Source organism: Apis laboriosa, unplaced genomic scaffold (assembly GCF_014066325.1).
Source record: "Apis laboriosa isolate Shangri-la unplaced genomic scaffold, ASM1406632v1 scaffold19_cov150, whole genome shotgun sequence".
Taxonomy (NCBI): Eukaryota; Metazoa; Arthropoda; class Insecta; order Hymenoptera; family Apidae; genus Apis; species Apis laboriosa.
Genome location: NW_025222278.1, coordinates 2,441,445 through 2,469,237, shown reverse-complemented (window position 1 = coordinate 2,469,237; position 27,793 = coordinate 2,441,445). Strand labels below are relative to the sequence as shown.

Here is a 27,793-nt window from a genome sequence, read left to right as displayed (position 1 = left end):
GGAAAGAATCTGTAAAAATTTTAAATGATAAAAATTGAAATTTTTAATCGAATCGAAATTTTCTAAATGTTGGAAAATCGATGCAAAAATTCTTCTACCCTAGCGGTATAATCTCCGTACGCGCCAATTTCGAATAGAGACGTCTATCTGAAAGAGTTGCAACGCTTCCACTCAACAGTATTAATTAAGCCGAGTTCATATTAATTCGTCCGGATACGAAGTTAATCGTTCATTGCATTCGTATCGACTGTGATCGCGTTAGTTTCAAGCGTTGCTTACATAATTTGCCAGCAGATTGCTATTTAACCGCGTTACTTTTAATCGACATCGCCTTCAAAGGAAGCTTCACGCTACTTTCCCATCGGTTCATCGATAATTGCAATTCGATCGATCCTCCTCTTTTTTCCCTCCTTCCATATTATCTTTTTATTCTCTACTTTCATCTCCCTCTTCTCTCGTTATACGCCTCGTTTAAAATATTAACGTTTTATGCAATTTTGCAACGGCTATTACTCGAACGAAATCTTATGAATATAAAATTTCTGCGTATTTATCTTTTAATATTAAAATAATTTACTCGAAAAAGGAAAAAAAAAAAAAAAAGAAAGAAAGAAAGAAAGAAAGTGGTTCTGTTTCCTAAACATTAATTCAAGTAATATAAACGAATAAAATTTGGATTACATTTCGAATATGATGATGATGATGTAGATATATCAATATATTCGTGGAATATTTTTGGAAAATCGATTCGAGTAAACATAAAAATCAATGTACAAAAATGTTGGTTATATTAAGCAATTTAAGTGAGATGATGAAGTGAGACGGAGATAGAATGACATGGTGCGCCGCATAGTGGTAACAGAGGTGAAGCTGTCACGCTCTCTATCTCCATCTCGTTTCTTCTAATCCAAATTTCGATCCCTTATAATTTAACAAGTAAGCTTGAAAATTTTTGTATATCGACTTTCGTATTTATTTTGATCTCTAGATTTTGACTGTTCAGAAATATTTCGATCGATTTTATATTAACGTATAACACAGAGAAATTTAGTAATATCTCTTTAAAAATTATCAACATTTTAACGTGTTTTTTATTTATCGAGTCTTTTTTATTTATTATTCTTTGGATTCTTTGAACAGTGTGATTTTTGATAATTTTTTTTTTTTTTGACAGTTTTTCTTTGAGATATTAATTCGAATAATTTCTTTATGCCATTGTAGTAGTTTTCAGTGTGAATATTTCTAGTTTGTGAATATTTATGGGAATAACTAATTCGTTTCATCGTAACTAGTTTTTCGCAACTGATGACAAAGTGAATTGAAAATGAGTTACTTGGAAAATATTTTTTAAATATACACACGTTTTAAACGAAGTTAAAACAAGTTCACAGTTACCAATGAAGATCGTTTAAGGATTTTATTGATATTTTATGACGCTTAGTCATTGCGGTTGAGTCGACAGAATAAATTTAAACGGTTCTAGAAAATAATGTACACGATCACAATTCATTTTTATCAGAAGATTGCTAAATTTCATTTTCCTCTTCTTCCCGAATATTAAACGATATTAATAACATTAAATAAAATATACGATATTTTATTTAACGATATATACGAATTTTGAAAAAACATTTTCAACGATCTTAACCTTTTTTTTTTTTTTTTTTAATATCAATCGTTAAATTTCAATTCCATTTTTACCCAATATTCTTCGAAAACCGGTCGTTTCATATCGTTTGACAAGCTGATAAAAAGAAAAAAAAAATCGTATTACCTCGCTACTCGATCCTTAATGGGTTAATAACATTAGTCCAATTGTAGAAGATGGCCCAGTTATCATATATAGAAAGGTGAATCGCACACGAGACGAGATTTCACGACCTCGCGAGTGTCCTCATCCTCCGGTTATGTAGGCATACATACGCGTCTAGAGGAAGTCACCACACCGTGCACGGCGTAGAATAAACGGTCAGTGACGCGCGGTAATGGCCGACATCCTAATCCTGGCCCCCTACAGCTTAATGCCATACACTCCGCAATGATAATGCTGCATGTGCTTTTTGTCATTACCAGTCGCCATTCTACCCCGTAATGAGCACCGCCGCGACAACTCCTTCGATAGGATTCGTCGTGTTATCGCGACCTTAGTCGTAACACGAGTCCTCCAACCATTTCCGCTCCCCTCAGAAACGATTTAATATAACATAACCGTTGGACAGAATTCTAATTTCCATCTCTTTCTAGATTCTTCTCTATACGCATTGCAATTGAAACTTTTTACGACTGACGTCCTTCTCTAATTTTAATTTCTTTCTTTTTTTTTTCTTCTTTTTTTGGAGGAAGAGCAGATTTTTGTTATCCTATCAATGGAATTATATTTCACCGATCCAATATATATTAAATATATTTCACTGATCCACTAGGATTGCAAAGTGGTCTAGAAGAAGTAACATTCGTCAAAATCGTTAAGTTAATTCAAATTCTCTGTTTTTTTAACTATTTTTTGACTGGCAAGTTATTTGGATATTGCAGGAAATTAGAAAAGATCGAGGGATAATGATTTACTGCAGAGGATGAAGGTAAGGGTCTCGATCCAGGGAGAGGAAGGAAAGACGTGCGGGTATCTTCGATCACGAACACGCGTGATCGTAGCAAAAGACATGACGTCACAGGTCTTGACCCCCCCATTTATACGTATATAGCGGCGTTCTGAGGCATCATCTGCGGGCCCAAGACGTGGAGCGACGAGGAGGATGCGGAGGAGGGGGGGTGGCCCGCAGCTGCCGCCCTGGCTGCCAACACAATAATATCTAATTAATTTATTAATGAGGTTAAGTTGGCAGGATTGGACGGCAGACAGCGCGAGCCGCCGCGCCGGTTCGGGCTGCGTTGGCCCGTTTTACTGCAACGTCTTTCCCCCGTTCCCCTCCTTTTCTCTCTCTTCCTTTCCATGCTTCTCTTCTCGTCGCGAGAATGAATTAAGCTTAATCAGAGCGAAAGTGTTGGGCGCGCGTGCTAGCAGGGCCGCACTGGCCCTTTCACGAGTCCTTTCACGTTTCCAAAGTATTGTGGATGGTAAAAAAAAAAACCCTTTCGTCGATTTCGTTAGTTAAAGGAAATTGATTTTCAGCAAAGAATTACTTTGTTTATAATTGAAATCGTGAAAAATTCATGGATTATTATACGATAAAATTTTATATCGTATCTTTTCAAGTAATTCTAGAAAAAGACACAAATTGGATCGAGGTTAATTTATAATATTAAAATATAAATTATTATTTAAAGGGTAGAGATATATTCGAATGTCTACTTTATTTAGAAGAGGATGAAAAGTTGAAAGAATTTAAATTGAATAACCTTGCGATTGAGAGGGGAGGAAGAAAAAATTATTTGATACTTTGAATTGAATTTTTATTAAATCGCGTGACCTATGAAGGAAGAGACGAAAGTAACTTCGTTCGAGTAACTTCTGACATAAAATGTCAATTCGTTTTAATACAGTACGACGTTAGGATTTTAATCTGTTAAACAACAGGACAATTGTTTAATCGATTTCAACGCCGTACTTAATTTTCTTGAATATTCTATTTAACGAATAGAGCCACAATTTATATTTATACCGACTGTCAGCTTGAGTCTGCATGTCAATTAAATCCATCAATTACACTGAACCATTTAACCCGTCCCTATTATAATGTTTTGTTGACAATAACTTTAATATGTTATATTATAACATTTAAGTTAATCTTTAGCATCGACACCTTTCACCATTCTTCCAATTAATAATCCCAGAAAAAATTGAAATTTAATATTATTTAATTTATCTCTAAAAACTTACTCTTCGTGTATCTCTACACAATTATACACTATCGTGTATAGGTATAAAATTACATGTAAAACTCTATTATTAATGGCGGAAAAGATGAAAGAAAACTTAGGGAACAATATTACGCAATATATTGTTGGTAAGTTGGTAAAACGATAAGAAACAATTTCGAATAGATTCGTCATCTTTCTCGACATTAATGACGCGATCATTAAAGGAGACGCATAAAATGTCATATAAACTCGTTAGTTGACCGAGTAACAACTAATGAAACAAGTAATCCAATAACAGTCTTAAGCGATAAAATTTTCCACAAAAATAATCTTGGTACATCGATTTCGATTCTCCAAAAAAACTAAATAAAATAATTATTCTTAACTTAATTATTCTTAACTTAATCAACTTCCCAATAAAGATATTCCAAAGAGATGAGATAAAATAAAATAGAACCGAAATCGAGAAGCGTTTATTACGCGATATATAATTTATCGTAAGGGTGAGAGCGATGAGAATAAACTTGCGGGGAGAGCAAGTATCAAAAATATTGTTGGAAAAGCGAGAAAAAGAATCATTCGGTAAAAATCATATCGCGTTAAGTTCAGACCGGGCTCTTCAGCGGAAGCTTTAGCGGCAGACAGCTCGCAGTCCCCGGAGGGATTCACTGACGAAAACGAGCACGGACAGCCGCCCTTATACCCATCATCGTCAACCTCTTTCCGCGGCTCGTTCGACTTCTTCTCCTCGCGAAAAATCCCCTCAACGGCTGGCCGGTTATTACGTGACCATAAAGAGGCAGCCGTTTCCCATGGCTACACTGCTACCTTATGTGCGGCGCACTGGCGCCCTCTAGCCAGAGGAATTCCGGAAGTGGAGGAATTGGCGCGGAGGAAAATTGATTGAGATGGTTGTTTTAAATTCTTTTTCTTTTTTTTTTTTATATATTTATATTATTTTATATATTTATAAATTAATATATTAAATTTATATATTATTTTATATATTTATATTCGAATAATTTGTCTAATTGATTTATATTGGTCAGGCAATAATACGACGAAATATCTGTAGATAATATGTCTATTCTTTTTATTTTATTTATCAAGATTGTAGAATTAAGTGTCGTTTTAATCCAATCCATAATGAATATTACTTAATAGTAGTTTTTTATTACGATTTAATTTGCTTTTATCACAATAAGTTTTAAATATTTCTTATATCAAGGAAATATGAGAAATGGTGTTAATATTGCAATGAAGAAGTTAATGCATCGAAGAACGAGTTACACGAGCGATCAAATGTTGTATACACGAAAGGAAAGTGGCGGCAAATTTAAATACCATGACGCGTTCATTCGAGGATCGATTTGCTTGCAAAATTGAATTTGAGCGAACAATTACATTTGATTCTATTCTATTTTCGTGAAACTTTGTTTGGAAACACGTGGGAATAAAATTCAAGTAGAAAAGAAGGAAATTATTTAAAGCTTTAGGATAGGATTTTTAAGTACAAAAAAAAAAATAATACTTTCCTATCAAAGAAAATAATATATTAAATTAAAAATTCTTCGATTAAATTTATTGTAATGATATTGATATTAAAAGGATATCGTATAAATAGTTATTAAACGAGTGATAGAAATATAATATGATTTAATTGAAATATGTTTAAAATAGTTAAATCAATATTCAAAGATTCAAAGCATTGAGGTTTTCGAGGATTGAGGTTTCAAAATTTCCAAATATTAGAGATAAACATTTTCGTTCCGTTTTCATCGATAATATCAATGATTTAATACGTTTTGAGTAAATTGAATGACGAATGTGTGTTGACAAGTAATAAACGCGAGGAAAGTGTAAAAATTTTAAAAAATCACTCCGTATATTTGCCAAAGAAACATACGGAGAAAATATTTCAAAATATTGATTCGTAAAATCTATCGAATAAATTTATTATATATATATGATTAAAATTATTAAAATGTGTACACAATTTAAAGTAACATTGAAAATTAAAAAAAATAATTATCGTATTAATTTTTGTTAAATATTATTCACTTAGTTGTTTATATAAAATTATTTAATTATATACAATATCATTCGAGCGAAATAAAATCATTTCAGATTTAACATCAAGATTGGGATCCGTCGGATCCGCCATAATCCTTGGCTGCATAGATAGTTAATTCTTTTACTTATAATATTTCACAAAATTATAGAATATATTTTACCGAAAAATATTCATCAATTCTTTTTTTATCATAATGCCAGATATCGAAACAGAAACATAAACAATTCTGTTGCAAATATTTATACGCTGTTATAACGCATGGAATACGTATAATGTACGAAAATGTGCAAAATATTTAAGAAAAAAAGAACCTCTTATTTAAATATTCTTTTTTTTATTATTATTATTACACTCAGAGAAATAAGAATTTAATTAATTTAAATACGTTTAATTGCATGATATACAGTCCAGTGATGATAACGAAGTTACGGGAATTGCACTTGATATCGAAGATTGTAATTTACAAGTATCTACATTAAAGTGCATAGAGATTGTATAGCATTAACAATTCCTATCATTACAATTGTACCGAAACGATTCAAACACTTGATTCTTTCGAATATTATCCAATTTTCTCAAGCAGCCCATCAAGCATAATTGAAAATATAACCAAATGCCATTATACCGGGTTCAAACTGGTAGATTATAGCTTGGATCAAACCAGTTACAGCTTAAAAGAAATCCGTTTATGAATTAATTTCTCCGTTCAAATTAGGGGACGAACCACAAAGTTAATCGATAAAAATTCGTTTAAATTAATCCCGATCAATTTTCGTCGGCCAATTTGAAAAGATGTAGACATTCCTCGAAGCTAAAATATACATAAATATTCAAGCTTTAATTTTTCTTTTTCTTCCTCCAATTTTGCCTAACAATAATACGCGTGGAATTGTTGTACGCGCGAGAAATCGTCGAAAGACTCATTTAACAATTTGAAACGAAAATTACGATTTTTTTCGAGAATCTTTCACACGAAAAGACGTTAAACGTTTGGAAAGGATTCGTGAAAAATGAGAGGATTGAAAATGCTCGAAGCGGGGAATATCGCTCACCTTGACCAAAGGTGGACTATGCGTGGGTGGATGGTAGTGTCCCGAAGAAGGGCTCGCGGGCGGCCCCGCGCCCCCGGGCGAAATGGTACCGCCTCCGGGGGTGAGAATCCTGGACTCGTGGCTGAACAACACTTTCTCGATTTCCTCCGCACTCTCGCGGATCACCTTCGACCCCCTGAACCTTTCTCCTCCTGCGACCCGATCGCAAGATCCACGATCTAAAACCGCGTGGATCCTCTCCTCGCGCCTTCTCAAACTTCGTTTACAACAGTTGTCCCTTCTCGATCACTGAACACAACAAAGATCTCTACTGTATGCGCCCTCCTTTGCGACACTTGCACCAGCCTTTTGTCCCTCCTCTTCTGAATATCGATCATTCAATCAGTCACACTTTGAAAACATCAGGCTTTGTACAGTTTTGTCTTTTACTTTAGATTCAGAAACACTGGTCGAATCGTTGATTGTGTTTCGTTTGATTAACACATCGTTTTCTTTCTAACAGTCATTGTAAATTTTCGTGAGAAATCTCGAGAACGTTTCGTCCAAGATTTGATTCTTGACGGGATTCTTCAACTTGTCCTTGAGGCAAGTACTCATGACAGACAGTTTATAAGAGGTTGTTAAAGGAAAATTGTTCTCCTTTTCTCGTGATTTACGTTCGAAACATACAGAATTGAATTAAACAACGCATGTAAAAGGCAAGGATCCATCAGTGTCACCGATGTTACTCTTCCTTCGCGAATTCTTCCCTGCTCAAACCTATCGATACTTCTTCAAACATGTTCAAATCACTTCCAAATCTAAAAAAAAAAAACTCTCGATCGTTCACATGAATAAATCAGCCAGCCTCCTTTATCGATAAAACTCCACAACGATCAAATCCCAACAACTGTTCGAACACCTCAAACAACTTTCATCACAAACTTCTCCAAATTGTCAACTCCTTATAGATAAGATCCCTCGTATTCGACACGTCAAATTCAAACACGTCAACTCTTCAACACCTCGAATGCTCTTCGTATCAAACGTGTTTCTCCAGACTTCTTCCCGGATCCTCGAATCCTGCTTCGACACTCGAAACTGTTCGTTCCTCGTTAATTCGTTTCTCCTTATCCGGTTTCTCCGCCAGATCCAGGCCAAGCACTGCACTGGTCGATCCGGCACCAGCTATGATCCACGAGAGGAGACCCGTTGGCCGAAAAAGCGGAGTGGTCGCGTTCGAAGAGGATCCCAGAGCTGGATTGTGTGTCGTTCACGGTGTCGCCTCGACGTCCAGGCAGCGAAAGCGTGTTCGATAGGCGGAACCACGCAGGCGTCGAGCGGTTCTCGAGGCGTGGTCTGCGATTCCTCGTCTCTGTTCGACTATCCGGCCTGTTCTCGTCTTGGCCGCTTGTCTACGCGGGGGTGGCGGATTCACCACGTGGTTTTATTGGCCAAATAACGCGTACGACAAACATCCCTACCGTAGGCAACCCGGAGTGTCTCCCCGTGTGTTGTAACTCACCCTACGCGCGTAGCCACTTTGGAGCAAAGGGAGAGAGAGAGAGAGAGAGGGGGGGGGAGGGAGAGGCGATAGTCGTCATGGTGTAAATCGTGTTTACCCCCTCGTCCATAGTGATTCTCTCGTGTGTATCAGACGCGCTCCACCTCGACCCTTACTCAGAACTCGCGTGCTTGTCTCTTTTCAACCGTTGGAGGGGTGGGTGAGATAGCCTCGTTCCGGAGGGAGGACGAAAACACAGCACGACGTTCATCCTCCTTCAGGCCTCCTCGTTTCTTGGACGATGTTCCTTGGCTCCAGTGCGCGCTGCTGGACTTTCGGACAACTCGCGATATAAGGACAAGAAGGTTGCCCTCTACGTGTGTGTATGTATGTATACGGCTCTGAACAACGTTTGCCTCTTTGGGGTTGGACGAGGTTTCGCTTGGATGTTTTTTCGAAATCTGTTTTGTTTTGTTTTTTTTTTTTTTTTTTTGCGTTTGGAATGAGAGTAGAAAGAGAGTTTTTTTTTTGAATCGGAGCTTCTTTGAAAGCTTCTTAGAAAGAAGCTTGTTGGAGCGTTAGTTTGGTTCTGTTTGATTTCGTTTGATTAGGTTTGATTTATTCCAACGAGATAAAGAAAAATGTAAATAGACTTCCAAAATGTAATTTGTAATGTAAAATAATCGATTGTTCTTCAACTTTTTCATTTTTTATTTTTTATTTTTCAATAAATCGGTTTTGAATCGGAGTTTCTTTGATAGAAAAAAATTGGAGGATTAGTTTGGTTCTGTTTGATTTTGTTTGATTAGGTTTGATTTATTCCAATGAGATAAAGAAAAATGTAAATAGGCTTCTAAAATGTAATATGTAATGCAAAATAATCAATTCTTTAACTTTTTCACTTTTAATTTTTTATTTTTCAATAAATCGTTTTTAAATCGGAGTTTCTTTGATAGAAAAAGATTGGAGGCTTAATTTAGTTCTGTTTGATTTTATTTGATTAGGTTTGATTTAACGAGATAAAGAAAAATGTAACTAGCCTTCTGTAAAATGTAATATGGTAAAATAATCGATTATTCTTCAAGTTTTTTTTCACTTTCAATTCTTTATTTTTCAATAAATCAGTCAGTGTGGACGAAAAACCCGAATTCTTAAAAATTGAAAATAATACCGAGTATTCTCCTCTCAAAGAACGAAAAACTGATCGTAAATCAAGCTTGAACCGAGTGGAGAAGACGAAGGTGAATAGAAGTTGCCGCGACAGGGGAGGAGAAAGGGAAGTCTATAAAATCTGATACAAGGAATCGGACGGTCTCGATTTTTCTGCAATTTTCCCCAATCTTGATCGGCTCCAATTTCATCCCCTATCGAATCGCACTTCGCCGGGAATCCAAGATCCGTACATTCGCCGGCAGAAGCGATTCGAAACTTGCACGATGACGAGGTTTCGAGTGAAATGGTAACATCGGAGCACGCGCTTATCCGTGTCCATATATTCTCTTTCCATTTGATTCTTCCAACCCTTCGGGGATAAATTTTTGATGCTCGAAAGCTCATAGGATAAAAAAGATATAGACGACATCGATGTAAACGCGAGACAGTGAGGATAGAGCGAGGAAGAGAAAACGAATGGAAAAGAAACAGGAAAAGAAAGAGGAAAATTCGAATAAAATCGAAAATGTATAGGGATCGATTATAAATAGAAAGAAAAAGAGTGAGAAAGAAAACGAGGAAAAGGAAGAGAAAAGAGATACGAAATTTTCATACTTTAGAGAAAATTCTAGAAAAGATATCGAGATAAATGGAATATAATATTGGATGTGTGAAATGGCTATAGACAGGAAACAAAAGTAAATAATCAGAGTAGACGAGGAGGGAAACGAGGATGGAAGCAATCAAAGAACACAGAAGGGCGGAATTCGGGTGGAGAGAGGAAACAGGGATAGAAAGAGCTGGAGACCGAGTTAGGAGAATAATCGCGTTTCGTGGTGACTAGATTACACCACTCCATGCTTGCGAACTACACACCACGTATAGAACACCTATATACCGCGTATATAACTAGTCGAGAATTTCACCCCCTGTCCACCCTCTGTGATACCAGCCTCCACTACTGGAAATATCCAGTTATCTATTCCCAATTTTTCCTCCCCGTTTACAGGGAGGATGATTTTCTTCCACGTGAACGTGGAAGGAAATAGGTTTTCCAATCATTTCGCTTTCAAATGAACGATAAAACTGATATTAAAAAAGAAAAAAAAAAGAACATAATAAAGAAAAATTTCCTTTTTTAACTTATCCACTCATAAAACTCATCTGATTCAGCCTAAAATTCAATTAAAATTTCACCTTTCACTCTATCTACATCAAAGAAGAAAGAAAAACCAATCCAAACAAAACCTTGTCCAACATCCTCATTCACATAAGACTTAGCCCCATCAATTCTCAACTTCAAGAATTTCGTATCCATATCCAGCAAAAATCTTACCCTCCACCCCCATCAACCCCCATCACCTCGTCGACTCAACCCACCTCCTTCCTTTCCCTTCCCTTTCCTTCAGGTCCAGCCAGAATTCCAGCAGCGTCGTCGAGCGGGTTGCGGAGGTTGTTTAATAAAATAACCTCGTTACGCCGCAGCCGATGGGCGGCGAGGGGTGTTCCGAGGTGGTTGTTGGAGCATCCGTCGGAGTGTAAAAGACTGAGACTCTCGAACGAGGCGAGGCCTTTGGAGGAGGAGGAGGAGGAGGAGAAGGAGGAGGAGGAGGTAGGAGAGATGGCTAATGTAGGAGCGGGGGGTGGCTGGCTGGTTGGAGCTCCTACCCTTGTAGGAGACGAGCACGAGATGGACGTAGTTTTCGAGGGAAGGTTGCGGGGAGGGGGTGGGTGCTGCGGATCCAACTGCGGAGAGAACGAGACGAACACGAAGGGGAGGGGGAGGAGGAGGGTACTAATACATAAAGTAGCTTAAAGTAGAAAATTGTGGAAGCGTCGTGATGCCTGGTGATTGCGTTACCTCCGGGGCTTTGATTTAAAATGCAACGAGGGGCCAACCAGCCGGCGGGGGTGGGGGTGTCGGAGAAAACGGGAGGGGTTGGAAGGATGGATCCTGCCTGGGAGCCATGTTCCTCCTGCGGGAACGTCAGCCAGCCTTCGCTCCGTGGATGGTTGTGTGCCGGTGGTTGGCCAAGGGGTTGGCGGGGGGTTGAAAGAGAGCGAAGAAGGGCAAAAGGCGGCGGTGTGGTGGTAGTAGGCGATCTATCTAGCTACCACCGGTGGTAGCTGCTACGGCTTGATGGTGGTGGTGGTGGTGGTGGTGGTGATGTTGGAAGCTGCTCGGCTCTGTGTCCGTGGAAAGATGGGAAAGAGGGTGGAAAAGGGTGGAAAATTCTTTTCCACGAACGCGCCGGATCGACTTCGGCTGCTTTGTTGCTCGTTATTTTTATTTTTCACTTACCAGCCTCCCTCCCCCTCCGCCCTTCGTCCACCTCTTCGTCTTCGGCTTCGGTTTCCACTTCGGCTTCGGCTTCAGCGCAATAATCCCTTCTATTGGGTCAACCTTTTTACCATCCATTTCTGCGCGGAATCTATTTGTCCCCGTGGTTTGTTCGCCGACACCGAGATCGCGAGAATTTCTTCCTCTCTCTTTTCTTCATCTTCTTTTCTTTTTCTTTTTTTTTTTTTTTTTTTTTTCTGAAGGTTTAAAGATTTGATTCGAATCCCTCGATTATCCGTCGATACTTGTTTTAATTGTAAATCCGCTAAGGTCAGGAAGATCCTCGTTTCAAACGCGAAGATTGCTATTAAAGTCAAGTTGTAGACAGTGTCTTTTTAATAAATTGCCCTCGTGAAATGCGATTAGGCGTAAACGCGATGTTTTGAGGGTGAAAAGCCACGTAGGGTCGGCTCTGAGTGACGGCGGACAGACAGGTCGAGACTTAAGGTTCCCGCCACTGGTGCAGGGGTAAATTCGGAGGGGGAGGAGGGGGCGACAGATGATTTAGCGCGGTGTTTCTCGTGTCACTGTATCAAACACCCGAGAAAGTTGACAGCTTGAAAGGGAGCTCGATATTCCATCGATCTTTTCCCTTCTTTCTTTCTTTTCGATTCTTTTCTCAAATTGATTTGTATACGTAGGATTCATAATAATTTTTTTTCCTTCTTTTTTTAAACACTCGACGCATCTCAATATATCGTAAAAATATATTCCAAAGGGTCGATCGATGAAACAATCGCGGGAAAGATTGGCAATTTCGAAATCGGGATGTACCTTCGAATCCCTTTCGTTTCAACGCAGGAAAATCAAAGGGTGAATGGACGATCGGTGTCGAATTTGATGAATCCAGTTTGTTAGACTAAGATGCGCCAAGGTGTGCGAGAAAAATGAGCGGAGCGGAGGATGGATCCTTTACCAAAAGAATTCGAGTGTCAATCCATATCTCTTTCTCCTCTGATCCCTTCATCCTCGGGGACTTGGACACGGAGGGAAGAGGATCAACGATGCCGTGATGGTGTTCGAAGGGCGCATGAAATGAGGGGTGTGAGAGGGGTGGAATTAAAGAAAGAGCACGAAGAATGTTGGCATGAGATATTTTTGACGCGGATTGACGTCTTGAGATGCGTAAAATGTACGGGGAAATTGTTTTCGTGAATTATGGCACACGTGTTTCAGTGGTTTTCAATCACTTAATTGGTACCTTTGCTGGCTTACGTGAGAATTTAAATTATTTGATTTTGGAGTATTCTGTAATTTTTATATGAGTATAATATATATTTGTTTTTTGTAATTTCGTTAAGTTTAATACATTTTAATTTTTATCTGCTTTAAAATTTATTAAACTCGATTTTAAATAATTATTGTTAATTTATCTTATCACTTTTAAACAATTAATATTTATAAAAATATATTTTTATATAATTTTTATAAAAATAACATTTAATTTCAACTGTTAATTTGTACTTTATTCTTTACTGTTTTAGTTGCAGAAAGATAGAAAGAGAAAGTTGAGCGTAATATGAGATGAAGGAATTGATGGGGTAAGTAGAAATTTAAGAGAGAAATTGAAAAAAAAAATATATAAGAGATGTAAACTGTCTTTTTCTGACGCGGATTGACGTCTGAGAGTCGTAAAGGTAGGATAAACTTGGGAGCATTACCCTCAGAATAAAATTGAGAAGAGTGAAATCTCTTGATAGAAATTGTACGTGAATCAAGATGAGTTACTTCTTAAGGTATAATATTATGGATTAAACATTCAATTTGCCAAATTAAATTTTATAATAATTTAGTATTTTATAACGATTGAATTTCACTCTTTGCATTTTAGTTACGAATTTGTAATATTATGCTCATATTCATTATGTTGATTTTCATTCCATTTATACTACATTTAAACATTTTCCAATTTTAGTAGAATCTTATAAACTAATTTTGAGATTCCATTAAACTTTGATATATTTTAAATATAATGAATTATTAATTCTTTAACATTCGATACTGTTGAAAATTGTCTTTGTTAGATGTAAAATTAATTTAATTTAAATATTATTATTATTATTATTAATATATTTTTTAAAAAATTTCAAAAAAGAATATACATTTCTATTAATAATTAACAAAAAAGAAATAATATATTCAAAAAAATTTAATTTTAAACTTTCAAAAAATAAGATTAACAAAATTGAACACTGATAATTAACATCACATATTAATGAATATTGATAATTATTAATATAAAATAAAATAAAGTAAGTCTGTGTGAATATAAAAAAGAAAAGATCAAAATGATATAAAACAAGAAACATAATAAGCATTAAAATGTCAGAAACAAAGGAATGGAAACAATTTACGAATATCTTCACAGAATGAATTGTCACACAACTAAGGAGGACGACACTAATCTTAGTTATCCTAGTTGAGCTTTCCAAGACGTTTCGGTGGTTAGCGAAGACGAGGCGAGCCAAGATTAAACATAATACGCGATGGCTTCATTCCGAAAATGAAACTGCGCCATCCTCTAGCGACGATTGAATTATTTCCAGGATGACGGCGGATAGGCCTTAAGAGCTTTTCTACTATGAAACCACGTAATTTCAGTACACTCTATTGCATTGTTAACGCCTTTATAACTAAAAGAATAAATAGTCATTCAACCATTAAATTGTTCATCAAAAATTTATACGAAATTAATAATTCTCTTATTTTGTTTATCATCTAATTTCGTTTTCCTAAAGTAATCGTTGCTTAAAAACAAGAAACGAAAAAAGAATTAAATATAAGTATAACTGTTGTATCGACTCATGATAACGAGCGCGGCAAATTTGAAAAATCATTCTTGAAACATGTAGTTTAATTTCACGTCGATTTTTCGTATCTTATACGTTTTGCACAATGAAATTTGCATAAATATAATATATTATTGAGCATAAACGGATTAATCAAAGAAAATATCACCTCCTCTAAACTTTTGGATGGTAGTATAATTTCAAAACTAGGCAAAACTTTTACAAATTCATCCTGCCCGATTCCTACCTATCTACCACGTGTCTCGCGTACGCGAGATATCTCTCATCCACCCTCGATTCCATCTTACCGTCTTCCATCCTGCTCGCGATGCGCCGCCACGCTCTCGCGAAATTCTTTGAAAAACTACTCTGTAAAATTGGAGCCGCGAGAGAAGCAGCGAACGAGTCGGCCGAATGAATAATAAATACGGTTATCGTTTAGTTGATATTTTGAGGGGCGCGGATGGATCGAGGGAACCGGAAGAAGAGTGACGTGGGGCAAGGGGCAAGAGGGAGATCAAAGCGTCGTTCCTTCGAGGGGGAATGGTTGGCAAGGATGTTGCCTCTACATTTTTATGTTGCTTTGTTGGCATCTTGATGCCTGAACGACGAATAAATTGTTTTATGATACAGTTTAGTGAAATATTACGACACTTTAATCATAAAAATTATAACAGGGAAGATAAAACGTTATACTACTCTATAAGACTATATTTTTGCTCATTCACATTACCTCTTTATGGAAACTTTTAAAAACATACAAATATGCGTTTTACATTATTACACTTTTTATTATTAGACTAAGCAAAAATTAGACATTTAATCGATTATTTGATCGCATAATTTCAATGCGAATTTAGGTATAATCAAATCAAATTAATCTTAAATCGTACAGATCAAAAACTCGAACAAAATGAAAAAAAAAAAAAAAGAAAAAAAAACTTCCTTTAAAAAAAAAATTCATCTCGAAAAGAAGCAAAACCGTGACCCAAGAAGCCCGTTTCCCGGTTAGCTTACCAATGGAGCGGCTAATAACGATAACGATGCCGGAAACGATAATCGAGTTAGGGGTTTCCGCGGTTTCCACGGTTCTCCCAGGGCGCTGATTGCTGGAACGTCAGCGGTTTAGCCATCGGGATGGCCGATACGCGCCACGCCACCGCGCGGACGAAGGCGTAACGAATGCACGCAATGCGATGCAAATTGGGCCTCTCTCTCTCTCATTCTCCTTCCCCTCTGTGCGCGAACCAGTCAATCGGCCGGTTGCCTACGCCGGTGCAACGCGATGCTATTACTAACATCGCTATCCTATTATGACATTACGGTTCCCCGAGCAGCAGCTATTACCGGCCCGGACTCTCTCCCTCCAGGCGTTCGATTCGGGATAACTCGGTAACTAGTCATCGAGACGCCAGAGACAATGCCCGATCGGCCGCCCAGGGCCCGTCTCTTCCAATTTATTTTCGTCCATTTAATCTAACTCTGTCTATCTTTCTCTTCTCTTTTTTTTTTTTTTTTTTTTATCTTTTGTATGCATACAAAAGTATCGTTTTAAAAGGGTTTTTTTTCTAGGATAGGTCCGGTATACTGGATGGATGTTAAAATCGAATTGAAGTGTTAAAATGAATTGAATTGAATTAAATTTCTTGAGACACGCGTGGAATGGGAAAATGAGAATTTTTGATGTTTAATTTTTTCGAAAAAGAAAAAGAAAATGCGGAATTTGAATGTAATGAGAAATTTTTCTGAAATTTAAAATTTGTAATATGGTATTAAATTTCATTGGTTTAATTCCATTCCATGCATAATATAGAATTACGATCTGTCGAGCCGATCTACATTAGTACAACTACTCATACTCAATAAAGCAGTGCTCGCAGCATATTCGTTTGATTAACTGATTTATATACGAAATACACATTCTTACTATTTAAATATATTATGATGGTGAAGCTTCGCTGCAAGATCGCTGTCATTTTAATCATTTCAATCGAAATAACTGCTATAATGTAATGCAATAAGGTCAGCAGACCACGTGGCGTCATCTCTAGAAATCTGACGCATATAAACCACGAGATCAACACTCGTGAGTTTTATGAGGCGTTTTATGAAACTTAAACTATCACAATAATTACATGTCACATCCTGTTTACAAAAATTAGCAGAAATAATTTAATCTCTTTTTAAACAATATAGTAATAAATCTGGTTTGTAATAAAACTACGCAAGTGACAAATAAGTATTAAAAGATTCACGTTATTTATATTGGTATTATTAAAGATATATATATGCTTAATTATATGACATATCAATTTAATTTTATCGATTTTGATATAATATAAGAAATCATGTTTTTCACATAAAACATGAAATTTGAACTATGAAGATAAATTAAAAAAAATATATAATTACATTATAAAGAAAATACAAAGAAATTTGGTATCTATAAAGGCTTAATTTATTTTGTTATCAGAATCTGCTATTAGCCTTAGTAATGGTTACACTGAATTACCGACATAGATATAATCACACTTTATGAAAATTATTCCATGTAGCCACAACGTGGCGTGATGTGCAAGAAATGTGTTATAAAAATGCAGTCATTTTTATCCAAAATAAATAAAAGACAATGCTGTTTGCAATTTACAAAAAAGTATAAAATTATAGATTAGAAGGTAATTGAGATAATTAATACATGAAAAATGATTGAGTTAAAACTTTTTGCATTAATATGTTAAACGATTGTTAGCAGAACTTAAAAAGAAACCTCAAGAAATCTGAAAAAACATATAAAAATATAATACAACAAAATGTGATACAACAATTATTTACAATTGACAATAATGATAGTATATATTTACGATAACTTTACTACGTATGTGAATAAATAGAAAAATTGTAATTGATATAGATTTTTTAAAAATAATTATTTTAAAAATATGAACAGCCGATAAATAAGTCGTTCGTGTCAACCTTTTCGACGGAGAAGTATGTCGTAGATGGCGCGCCGGTGGCGTACATGGCGCAATCCCAGAGCAAATTTAAACTACCATCGAGACTCGTGATAATGTGAGAGACGGAAATGCGTAAAATGATAAGTAAGAAAAAGATACATGCAAGTGTTGAAGTGAGGCGAGCCAACCCAACTTCGAATCCTCCGCGCTGCATTTTAGAAGAGAGTGGAATAGAGATACATAACATAGAGGTAAGACGAACATCGCTCAAGTGAGAGCCAAGCGTTGAAAAGAGAGAGGACGAGAAAAGGGAGAAAGTGTCAAAAGAAGCAACAAAGATAATCGATCGAGGAGGAATAAAGAGCACGAACGACAGCGAGGAGGTAACAAGGGAAAAAAGATAGGCGATTCAAGGAACAGAGACGAAAGGTCGAGCGAGGAAGAGAGTAACAGTGACAAGTAACGTTGGAAGGAAACAACGGTATAGAGTGAGAGAGCATGATCGATAGAGTGGGAAGCAAAGAGAAAGAGATTACGGAGCAACGAGGAAAGCTATCGGTGGAAAAGTGGGGATAAGGAATGAGAAAGAGAGACAGAGCGAAGCACATAGGGAAAGAGCGAGACAGGCGTAACCGTGGAAGCTCGTCACGGGAGTTGGTCCTCCGCTGTTGGAGAGCGCGGAATCGTGGAGTAGAGGCAGCCGACGACGCACTGTCCGGGTCGTGGTTCTCGTCGCGGCTCCTGTTCTCTTCTCGCGGCAGTTTCGTTCGGGTTGAATGGACGAGGGTACCAAGTGCAGAGTGCCGATCGGCGACGCCTGCGTGTCTATGCGCGTGTGCTTTGACTCTTTGTGCTTCTCGTCGACGCAGCAGCGGCTCGCCGACGAGGAGGACGCTTCACAGCTGCCGACACACGGCGCCGTGGCCGTGGTCGCTGCAGCCGGCCAGAGGGCCATTTCGAACGTCACCGGAGCGTCCACGATTACAGCGATGGGCACCCTTCGAGAGCTGCAGGAGTTGCTGCGTGTCAAGGACGAGAAAATCATCGAGCTCGAAGCGCTTCTCTGTCGTCGCGATGCCGAGATACAAGAATTACGAAGTCATCTCGACAAGTTCCTCAGTGTGCTTCCCTTTAAATCACCCTTGACACCGACGAAACCGAGGCCCAGGAAGCAAAGGGCTCAGGGAATTTCCGCGGAACCACCGCTGCAAGAGCTTGCTACGCTGACAATCGTCGACAAGAGCGACAGGTTGGTGTCACATGATCCCTTCTAAATGTCCAAATTAAACACGATAACCTTCTATAACCGAAATTTAAAAGATATTCCGATCTATTATAATTCTCCGTTTCCTAATTTAAAAATTAGGGATTAGCTATAAATATACTATCGATGTATCAATGTAATGCGATGTAATATTACAAGGATTACAAAAATCAGTATTAATTGTTACGTTGTTACGTTCGAGTCACATGGCGTTACAGAGGGTTACCGGCATCATTTTCATAGAGTCGATTCAAGCTATTACAAGTTATCGCACAACGGGAATATCGTTTATTTCGACCACCTCAGCATAGAATGCTGTGCATTAAGTTGCAACAGGTTAACCACTTAACGCCACGCATGCGTGTGCATGTGTACGCGTGTTTACTCGATCGTGTTCGCGTTTGATCTAATGCTGTGATTTAACAACTAATTTTCAACGAAGCGCAAAGAAACATGGAAATATACGATGTGGAAATCAACTCGACAGTACGTTTTCGAAAACATTTGACGTTTTTTCGCTGTGCACGCGCATAGTTATATGTTTTTTTTCTGTTTGTTTGGAGCGCACGTGACGTATCGGCGACTAACGTTCGGTTGTGTTCGGCGACAGTCGGTAGAATTTCACGCATTTTTAACAGAGGCCAGAATATTATCGTACTACTCGCATCGCCGACATGTTTATTATGACGAGTACACGCGTACACGCGTTCTCTGCACTGGGTGCTCACCATGTGACTACGGACCAGTGCTTTTCCACCGCTTGCTATTGCAGCCATTGCCATATTTCGCGACTTTTTAGACCGTTTTCAACCGGATGTTTTGTCATGTCATTTTATTGTTCGCTTGCACTCTCCATAAAATGATTGGCAAACATTTGTAACTTTGTCGAAAGTATTAAGAATCGAGTTAATATATCCTGTAATTGATTTAATAATAAGAATTAAATTTTGAATATATTTTTTATTTTTTCATAGTTTTGTATATTTTCATTTTATCGAGGTCTGACGTCATCTTTATTTTCATATGCTTCAAGTATGATCGTTATCTACGAATCAATGGTATTCAATATATGGTGTTCAAATTTGCTTTTGATTGTGTTTTTTTCTTTCTTTTTCCTATAATTCGATCCAAGATTAGATTTGATAATTTTATTGACGCTTTTAAGTCTATTGTTTTTCTTTTTTTTTTTTTTCTTTGTATTAATATAGATATTCTTGCTAAGTTCTTCGTAAGAAGTTTTTAAATTCTTGTATTTATTGATGATTACTTTTTTGAAAATAAACAAAATTATGTAATATACTTTTGGAGCAACTTGTTGTTTAGAATTTGCAATCATATTTTTTTTTTAATTTTATTTATATAAATATCGATATTAGAAATAATTAATTTTTCCGGAAATCCTCCTATCAGTACTTGAAATCATATAATTAATAATCTTGAAGGTTTTGAAATCTGATTTGTAAAATTAAAAAAACAAAGTAATTATAAGATGTATGTATTAAGATATAAAAAAAAACGTATAATTTAAAGAATAGATAATAAATAACAATTAGATTAATAACTGATTTGTAAGTAAAATGAATTGATAAGTGCATTTTTTAGCAATTAACATTGATGAATATATTATTACAATTTTTAAATTTCGATTTCACTTTAATCAATTACATAGTTGCTTTTAAAATTAAACAATTTCTCGTAAAGAAATGAATCTGACTTCTGATATCACCATGTTACAATTTTAAATGGAGCAATACCTATTTAAAGCCTATTCAACGAGTTAATTGGAGTACTTACGTTGATTCCTATTATTATGGATATGATTCTTTATTATTATCGCTATGAATCTTTTATTCTAGCAAAATAAATTTGTCTTTCAATTTCGATTTCACCATAAAATTATAAATATGCTTTGAAATTCTTCAGAAAGTATTTTTTTTTTTTCTTTTAATTAGAACATTTAAATTTCATATAATCTATATTACCAAAACTATGTTATAAATCTCCTTTGAGAAAAACTTTTCTAAAAAAAAAAAATCTATGATTTATAATACTGAAATGTAAAATAGATTCAAGATGTTGAAAATTAGAAACATTGAATTATACTTCTGTTATAAATTTAAAAAATTTTCATAATATGAAAATTATATGTTTAAATTTTAAAACATTTTCAAATACGTATTGTTCTTTTAAATTGATTAAAATATGCTTAATATAAAATATAAAATGTTAATATGTTGCTAATATTTAAATTACATTAAACAAGATTAATACATACATACATAAGTATCATAATTAAATTTTCGAAATTATTTAATACCGCTATTTTTTCAATGATAAGGAAAATAATTCCATTTATAAATCCATGCTATTATCCACAATTACAAGCTATTTATAAATCTGATTGTTTTACAAAATAATATTTCTTATTGAGCTATATCTTTTTTTTTGTTGCTAAAATCATTAGAATAATTATGCACAGATATTGAAATCGATGGACAAGATTTATTTGAGTACGCAGAAAGTTTCTTCGTTAATTTTTTTTTTTTTTTTCCTTCTTAACTTCTAATATTAGAAAATGGTAATTTCTTTTTTGTTTTTCGTTGTTGTTACTTCAAAGTTGAGTCTTATGTATTTTGATAAAAAGAAAAAAAAACAAAAAGGAAAGATTTATCTACAAAAATGTAAATTGATTCTCTTTGTATTTTATTTACCAGATATGCTAAAACTTTGAACTTCCGGTAATTTTATTCTATTTTAAAATCGTTCTTCATTAATCGTAATTTTTTTTACCTTGAATCGTCCGAAAATCACTGCACGTGAGTTCATTGAAATTGAGTTCTTGTGCGTTTTTGTATTAACAAAACTTACAATATTTCATTTATAATCTTTTCCTGCTGCATGAAATTACGGGAAAAAGATAATTTTATTTTCATCTCTTTTTCTTTTTTTCTTTTTTTTTTTTTTGCAATTGGAATTCCATATAAAATTCATAAGAATTTTATTTATTCATGAATAGTAAACGGCAATATATTTCTATTGGCTCACATAAACAAAGTTCATAATGTTAAGCATAAATTATAATTAAGTAATCATGTAAATAAATAAGATTTTTTTCTGCCTTTTTATACAAGAATAAAAAATATATACATATTAAAAATTTTTCTGCAATGGAATACTAAATGATGATACAAAGTATAAGAAACAAAAATTAAATATTTTTATGTAGTTAAAAGGTTTACTTACTTTTTTTTAGCTTTATAAATAACATTTTCTTTTATTGAAATTTATTCAGAAATATTCATTATACAATACACACATACAAGATAAATTATTTTTTCAAACAATTATTACTATTTATTCTCGATATCTTTCACTAAATAAGACATATCTGAATATAAATATTTTGTAAAAATCACATAAGAAACAAATGAAAAAAATCAAAAAAATATCCAAAAAAAAAAAAAAGAAGCATTTTAATTACACCGTTATCGAACGAGGAAAAAAAGTCTGTGCCAGAATGGTATGGAGTTAATTTGTTTACACAAATGTTTAAAATCGAAGGAAAACAAGGAGCGTGGGCAGCACAGTCAATGAATAATAGTCGTAAATTTATTTTTGAGTCGAATTGGAGGCAGATTATTCTGCGTTCAATATGCAAATCGGCTATTTCATTATTTAACATTCTAAACGTTATTCTATCTGAATAATAATAAGGAATGTATTATACGATCAATCGAGATTCAATCTAAAAAGATGTGCTTGCAAATGTTTACGCAATAAGAAAAATAAATACATTTCTTTTTTTCTTCCAATTTGATTTTTTTTCCCACGTTTTTATCATTATAGGAATAAAAATACTTGTTTCTCTAATTGACTTATTTTTATAACAGTATTTCTTGAAATAAATCAAACAAAAAAGTATAAATACATCTATATAAAAAATTAAAAATTCAAACAGAGCCTCTACTTTTATTCTTTCATTTTTATTTTTTTTTATTTAAATTTAAATTGAAATGTTAAGAAGCAAAATTCTGAATTTTGAAAATTTTAATCGAAAAGTATAGTTGTTGTTGTCTAAAAAAGAAAATTTGTCTTATTTTTAAGAATGCAATGATAAAAAAGTTATCATCAGTATAAAAAATAAATAATTTGCATATCTTTAAAAATAGAATTATGACATATTATCGATGAAGTTTATTTTGGCAATAATATCAAATGATCCAAAAATAACTACGATAATAAAATATAAGCACATATGGAAATACATGTTAGTACAAAAGTTATATAAAACCAGTACTGATAATTACATACATAATCTATGATTGTTTCGTTATTTTTTTTTTTTTTTTTTTTTTTTTTTTGAAAAAAAAATTAAACGATAATTATAAGTTTTTATTACAAAATATATATTTCGTATTAAAATGATCACAATAATGAAAAATGAACAGAAAATTTATTTGATTTATAATTTTCATCGAATGATAATCGAAGATTTTTGCACACGTGCAATTTTTACACACACATGTGTAAAGGAAATAGAATCTCATTACATTCTGCAATATGCAGATTGTAAATGGCAGCTTGTTCAGCTATTTTTATAAGTCACACATCTTGGATGTGACGTGTCTTCGAATTCATCATTTAACTTATAATGATAAAAGTAGAAAAATCTTTCGACATAAATTTTTATTGCCTAACTAAATAATCTTTTTTTACTTTTTACAACTTTGTCACTTAGGCATAGTAATAATATATGATTTAAAAATTTTTATTGTGCTTTTTATAGTGATAATTTTTAATTTGAAGAATATATATATATATATATATATATATATATATATATATTAGAACTTAAATTTTTCTCTTATTTTTTCATTAATAATTCAATAATTTTTATTAAATTAATTACAATCGTTATTTGGATGAAACTTTAATTTTCAATATTTAAAATTTAATGAATTTTATCAGAAAGATATTTGCAATATTATTACTGTAAAAATTTAAACATCTCCTATTATATTAATTCATAAGTTTTCTTAAATAGTAATCTGAATCACTATAATCTTTTTTAAATTAGATATAAACGCGACGAAAATAGAGTTATTAGTCATTGATTATCAATCATTATTTATATCTTTATAATTCTACGAAAATAGTGACTGTAATAAAATTTTAAAACATTAAAATCTAATTCTAATATATAATATCTAAATAATTCTAAATATATAAATATACTTAAATATTGAAAAATTGTATACGCAATTAAACGAAAGAAGAAGAAGAAGAAGAAAAAAGAAGAAATATTTCCTGTTTGCATAAAATTATATTAATTGTGCAAATTACATGTAGATATTGGATTTTGCATAACGTATTTCTAGCGATTCTGTTCTAAACACAAACTAAGTGAGCATTTAATCATCGTCGTAATTAGGTAAATTATACCTTTTTTTTTTTTTAATAAGACGATTAGAAGTAAATAATTCTTTTTTTCAATCGGAACTGATACATCCAATAAATTATTGATAATCGCGTTTAAGAACGTGATATAGATATTTCTTTCGATATCTCGATTTCTTTTTACCTCATTTTCTAAAAAAAAAAAAAACATACTCTCCCCTTATGGAAATTTAGAAAATTTTCAATTCAAAAATAAAAAAATAATAAAATAATTTTATTAAAAAGAAAAAGTGTTTTATAACTGGTGAAAAATATTATTGAATCACAGAATCATTTTGTATTCGAACACAAAAAACCACAAACTACTCTTAACAATTCTTCAACTATTCCTCCTCCTGAGAAACTTACACGTAACAAGACAAATTTGTTTCGAAGAATCGAATCTCGAGGAGCATTCGATACATCGTACGATGCATCGTGATCGAATCTGCAAGTCGCACAACAACAAAAAAAAAAAAAACCAGGATTTCACCATATTTCTGAAAACGCACTTTCACCGTGCCGGATTCCCATCGATTCTTTATAAAACGAGGCAGCCATCCTATCCTATCGCCGTTTCAACACAGGCTTATGCTCGCGCGTATCAACCGGCATAATCCTGACATTTTATAACCGCTGTGTTGATGTTTCATTGAAACTTCATTAAAATGATGTAAGAACACGTTAAGAGGGGAAAACGGGGAATGAATATTTCATGGGAGAAAAAGTTTTAAGCAGCATTGAATGAATTTAAATAAATATTTGAAAAATCAAGCATGGAGAGGCTGTTAAATTTATCATTTTTTTTTTTTTTTTTTTTTGTTTTTTTAATTTCTCGAATCATTTCGCCGGTTTCTTTGAAAAGAAAACTGGCTCTGTACCAGTTTTTTTTTTTCCGAACTCGTATATCTTAACATGTGTTTCCTTTTTTTTTTTTTTTTTTATTCCATTATAATCGAAATATGTTAATTAAACCATAGTTAATTTACATAACTTACATATGTACGTAAAGCGTAATTTTTTTTTTCATGATTTAACGGCCTTTTAAAAAACTTTTTATAATAAATATTTCGTAATCGTTCGTAAATTTTATAAACCGTTAATGATACGTAAATATACTCGAAGAATTCTTATTAGATGAGAGTAATAAAAATTTCAACAAAATTAAAATTAATAAATTATTATTTTTTACGAGTAAACATATACAATGTATTAATATCATTGAGAAAGTTATCTCTCTCTTTCTCTCTCTCTCTCTCTCTCTCTCTCTCTCTCTCTCTCTCTCTCTTTTACGCAACGAAGCGAAACCCGTATTGAAAGGACAGGTAATCGAAGAGAACACCTGTTGCGAATATAACATAGAAATCTACGTTCATTTCACTGGAAATTAGTTTCAAAATACGTATAAATTTTTCATTTGTATTCGATCAAGAAAAAAAAAAAAGGAGTAAAATATTTAATATGCGTTGAGCGTCGAAAGGATCTTCTCGATACGTTAGTTAAAATGTTAAAAATGTATTTTTAGAAAAAAAAGGTTGGCGAATAGAATGGAATCTTTAAATATTCTCTTCGTGGAGTCAGTGATTTACGATATTTCCGAAGAGAAATTCACAAATTAGTTGAAAATAGTGATTTAAATGGAGTCTTGACCTAAATCTCCGTAGACCACGTATATCGTTTAGAATGATAATCCAAGAATGGATTAAAAAATTGAGAGATAAATTTTGAAATGCCGAGAAGGAGAGAATGGAGCAATAAATGGATGAAATAAATTTATCAAAGGGATTTCAGTATTCTTAAAAATATTATTATCGTCGAGCAAAACGAAGATCGGAATATTAATTATTTTAAATTGTTTAATCATAATTTTTATAATCGTAATTTTCTACAATCCAACATGTTATTCCAATTTTAAAATTCACACACTCTTCAAAGGAAAAAAAATAAATCAATTTTGTTGATACAGCGAAGCGATAATTTATTTGTACACTCGCGAAACACTATATAAAACTGTTCAATGTGGCATCCATTCATTTCAATAGAGGCTCACATCTGTAGATAGTAGATCGACGTATATTTTCAATATTCTCAGTATTCATTCCGCGTCCCTCTATTGTACGACATGAATTTCCTATAGTTGATGAGCATACTAAAATCTTTAACCGTCCTCATAAAAGGAAATCTGTTTGCATTCAATTCCATTGAATCTTTGCAAATACAAAAATAGATTTTAATTCGAAACGATTAATTTTAGAATCTACGCCGATTTTATTTTCTTCTTCTTCTTTTTCTTCTTCATCTTCTTTTTCTCGATTAAATCTCGATTAAGTTTCTCACATTCATCTCGTATTCATTTTCTCACACACGATTTTTTTATACACATGATAAAAGGGAATAAATACATACTTTATGCATTCCTATAATTCTCTATATATTTATTATATATATCTCCACAATATTCAACACCGGTTATTCAAATCACCGCCGTTTCCATTGTACAATAATTTCTCGCATTACAACTTCATTCTCTTCTTTGGAAACTGCTTAAACGTTTCCATAAACCCATCGTAAATCGATATACGCTCACCGTGAAATCCGCCCAAGAATCGGCAATAACACGTGCAAGCCGCAAGAATCGTGACGAAAATAGACGTTTCCCTTGATGGCTCGGCCGGCGAATCTTAATACGCCGTTTTGTCCAGCAATTTTGATGGCATAAGCAGGACGTGCGGTGACTACGGGTCAGCGTGGGCGTACGCAGGTATCAGGGGGGGGGGGGCACGCGTGTGTATCACGTCGAAGCACTGGCGCTTAGACGCGAGCCTTTCCTCGATGGATTTGCATTCCAGGCTCTCGAGGCGGGCGCACGAGTAGGTAGGCGTAGCATTAGTCTCGCTAAACACTACACTCTTTCACGAGTTTTTAGATTTATCTGTCTATCAACTGGAAAAATCTTCGCTAGAGGGGCGTTTCATTCCACGAATGAAAAAAAAGACCAATGAAATTTTCACTTTTTTTATATTTTATATTATATTTTTTTATATTTTTCGCGCGTGCATAATATTAATTTTTGGATAATTAATTAATGAAATATAGAGAGGTGAAAAAAGAAAAGAAAGATGATATTATATATATTTTAATCGGTTAATGCAAATCGATTCCGATTTGTTTATCCTGAAGAGTGGTTTTTTTTTTTTTTTTTTTTTTTTTTTTGAGAATCGCAAAGTGGAAATGGCGAACGACCAAATCGTGGATGGGAGTGGAACGATCGAAGTAAAAATAACTGTTTGCTTTCGTTCGAGATATTAACAAACGAAAATCGAAGGTCTGCTTCTTCTTTGCATAAATATCGAACGGTTTTAGATTGGGAGGACAATTTATTTCGATGAAATAAATTCTATTGAAGTAAATAAAATTCTTGTTAGGGTT

The 27,793-nt window shown here is 34.1% G+C and overlaps 2 protein-coding genes across 2 annotated transcripts in view; one reads left to right on the top strand and one right to left on the bottom strand.

Moving 5' to 3' along the window:
- Positions 1-8,146, bottom strand: part of LOC122712115 (paired mesoderm homeobox protein 2B) — a 53,438-nt gene extending 45,292 nt beyond the window's left edge. The window contains exon 1 of the mRNA XM_043931488.1: positions 6,946-8,146. The gene's annotated coding sequence lies outside the window, so the exon portion shown is untranslated. The remainder of the gene's footprint in view (positions 1-6,945) is intronic.
- A 10,166-nt stretch (positions 8,147-18,312) lies between these two features.
- Positions 18,313-27,793, top strand: part of LOC122712172 (cGMP-dependent protein kinase, isozyme 2 forms cD4/T1/T3A/T3B) — a 77,035-nt gene continuing 67,554 nt past the window's right edge. The window contains exon 1 of the mRNA XM_043931589.1: positions 18,313-18,913. Within this exon, the coding sequence (XP_043787524.1) occupies positions 18,441-18,913 (473 nt within the window). The 5' untranslated portion in view covers positions 18,313-18,440. The remainder of the gene's footprint in view (positions 18,914-27,793) is intronic.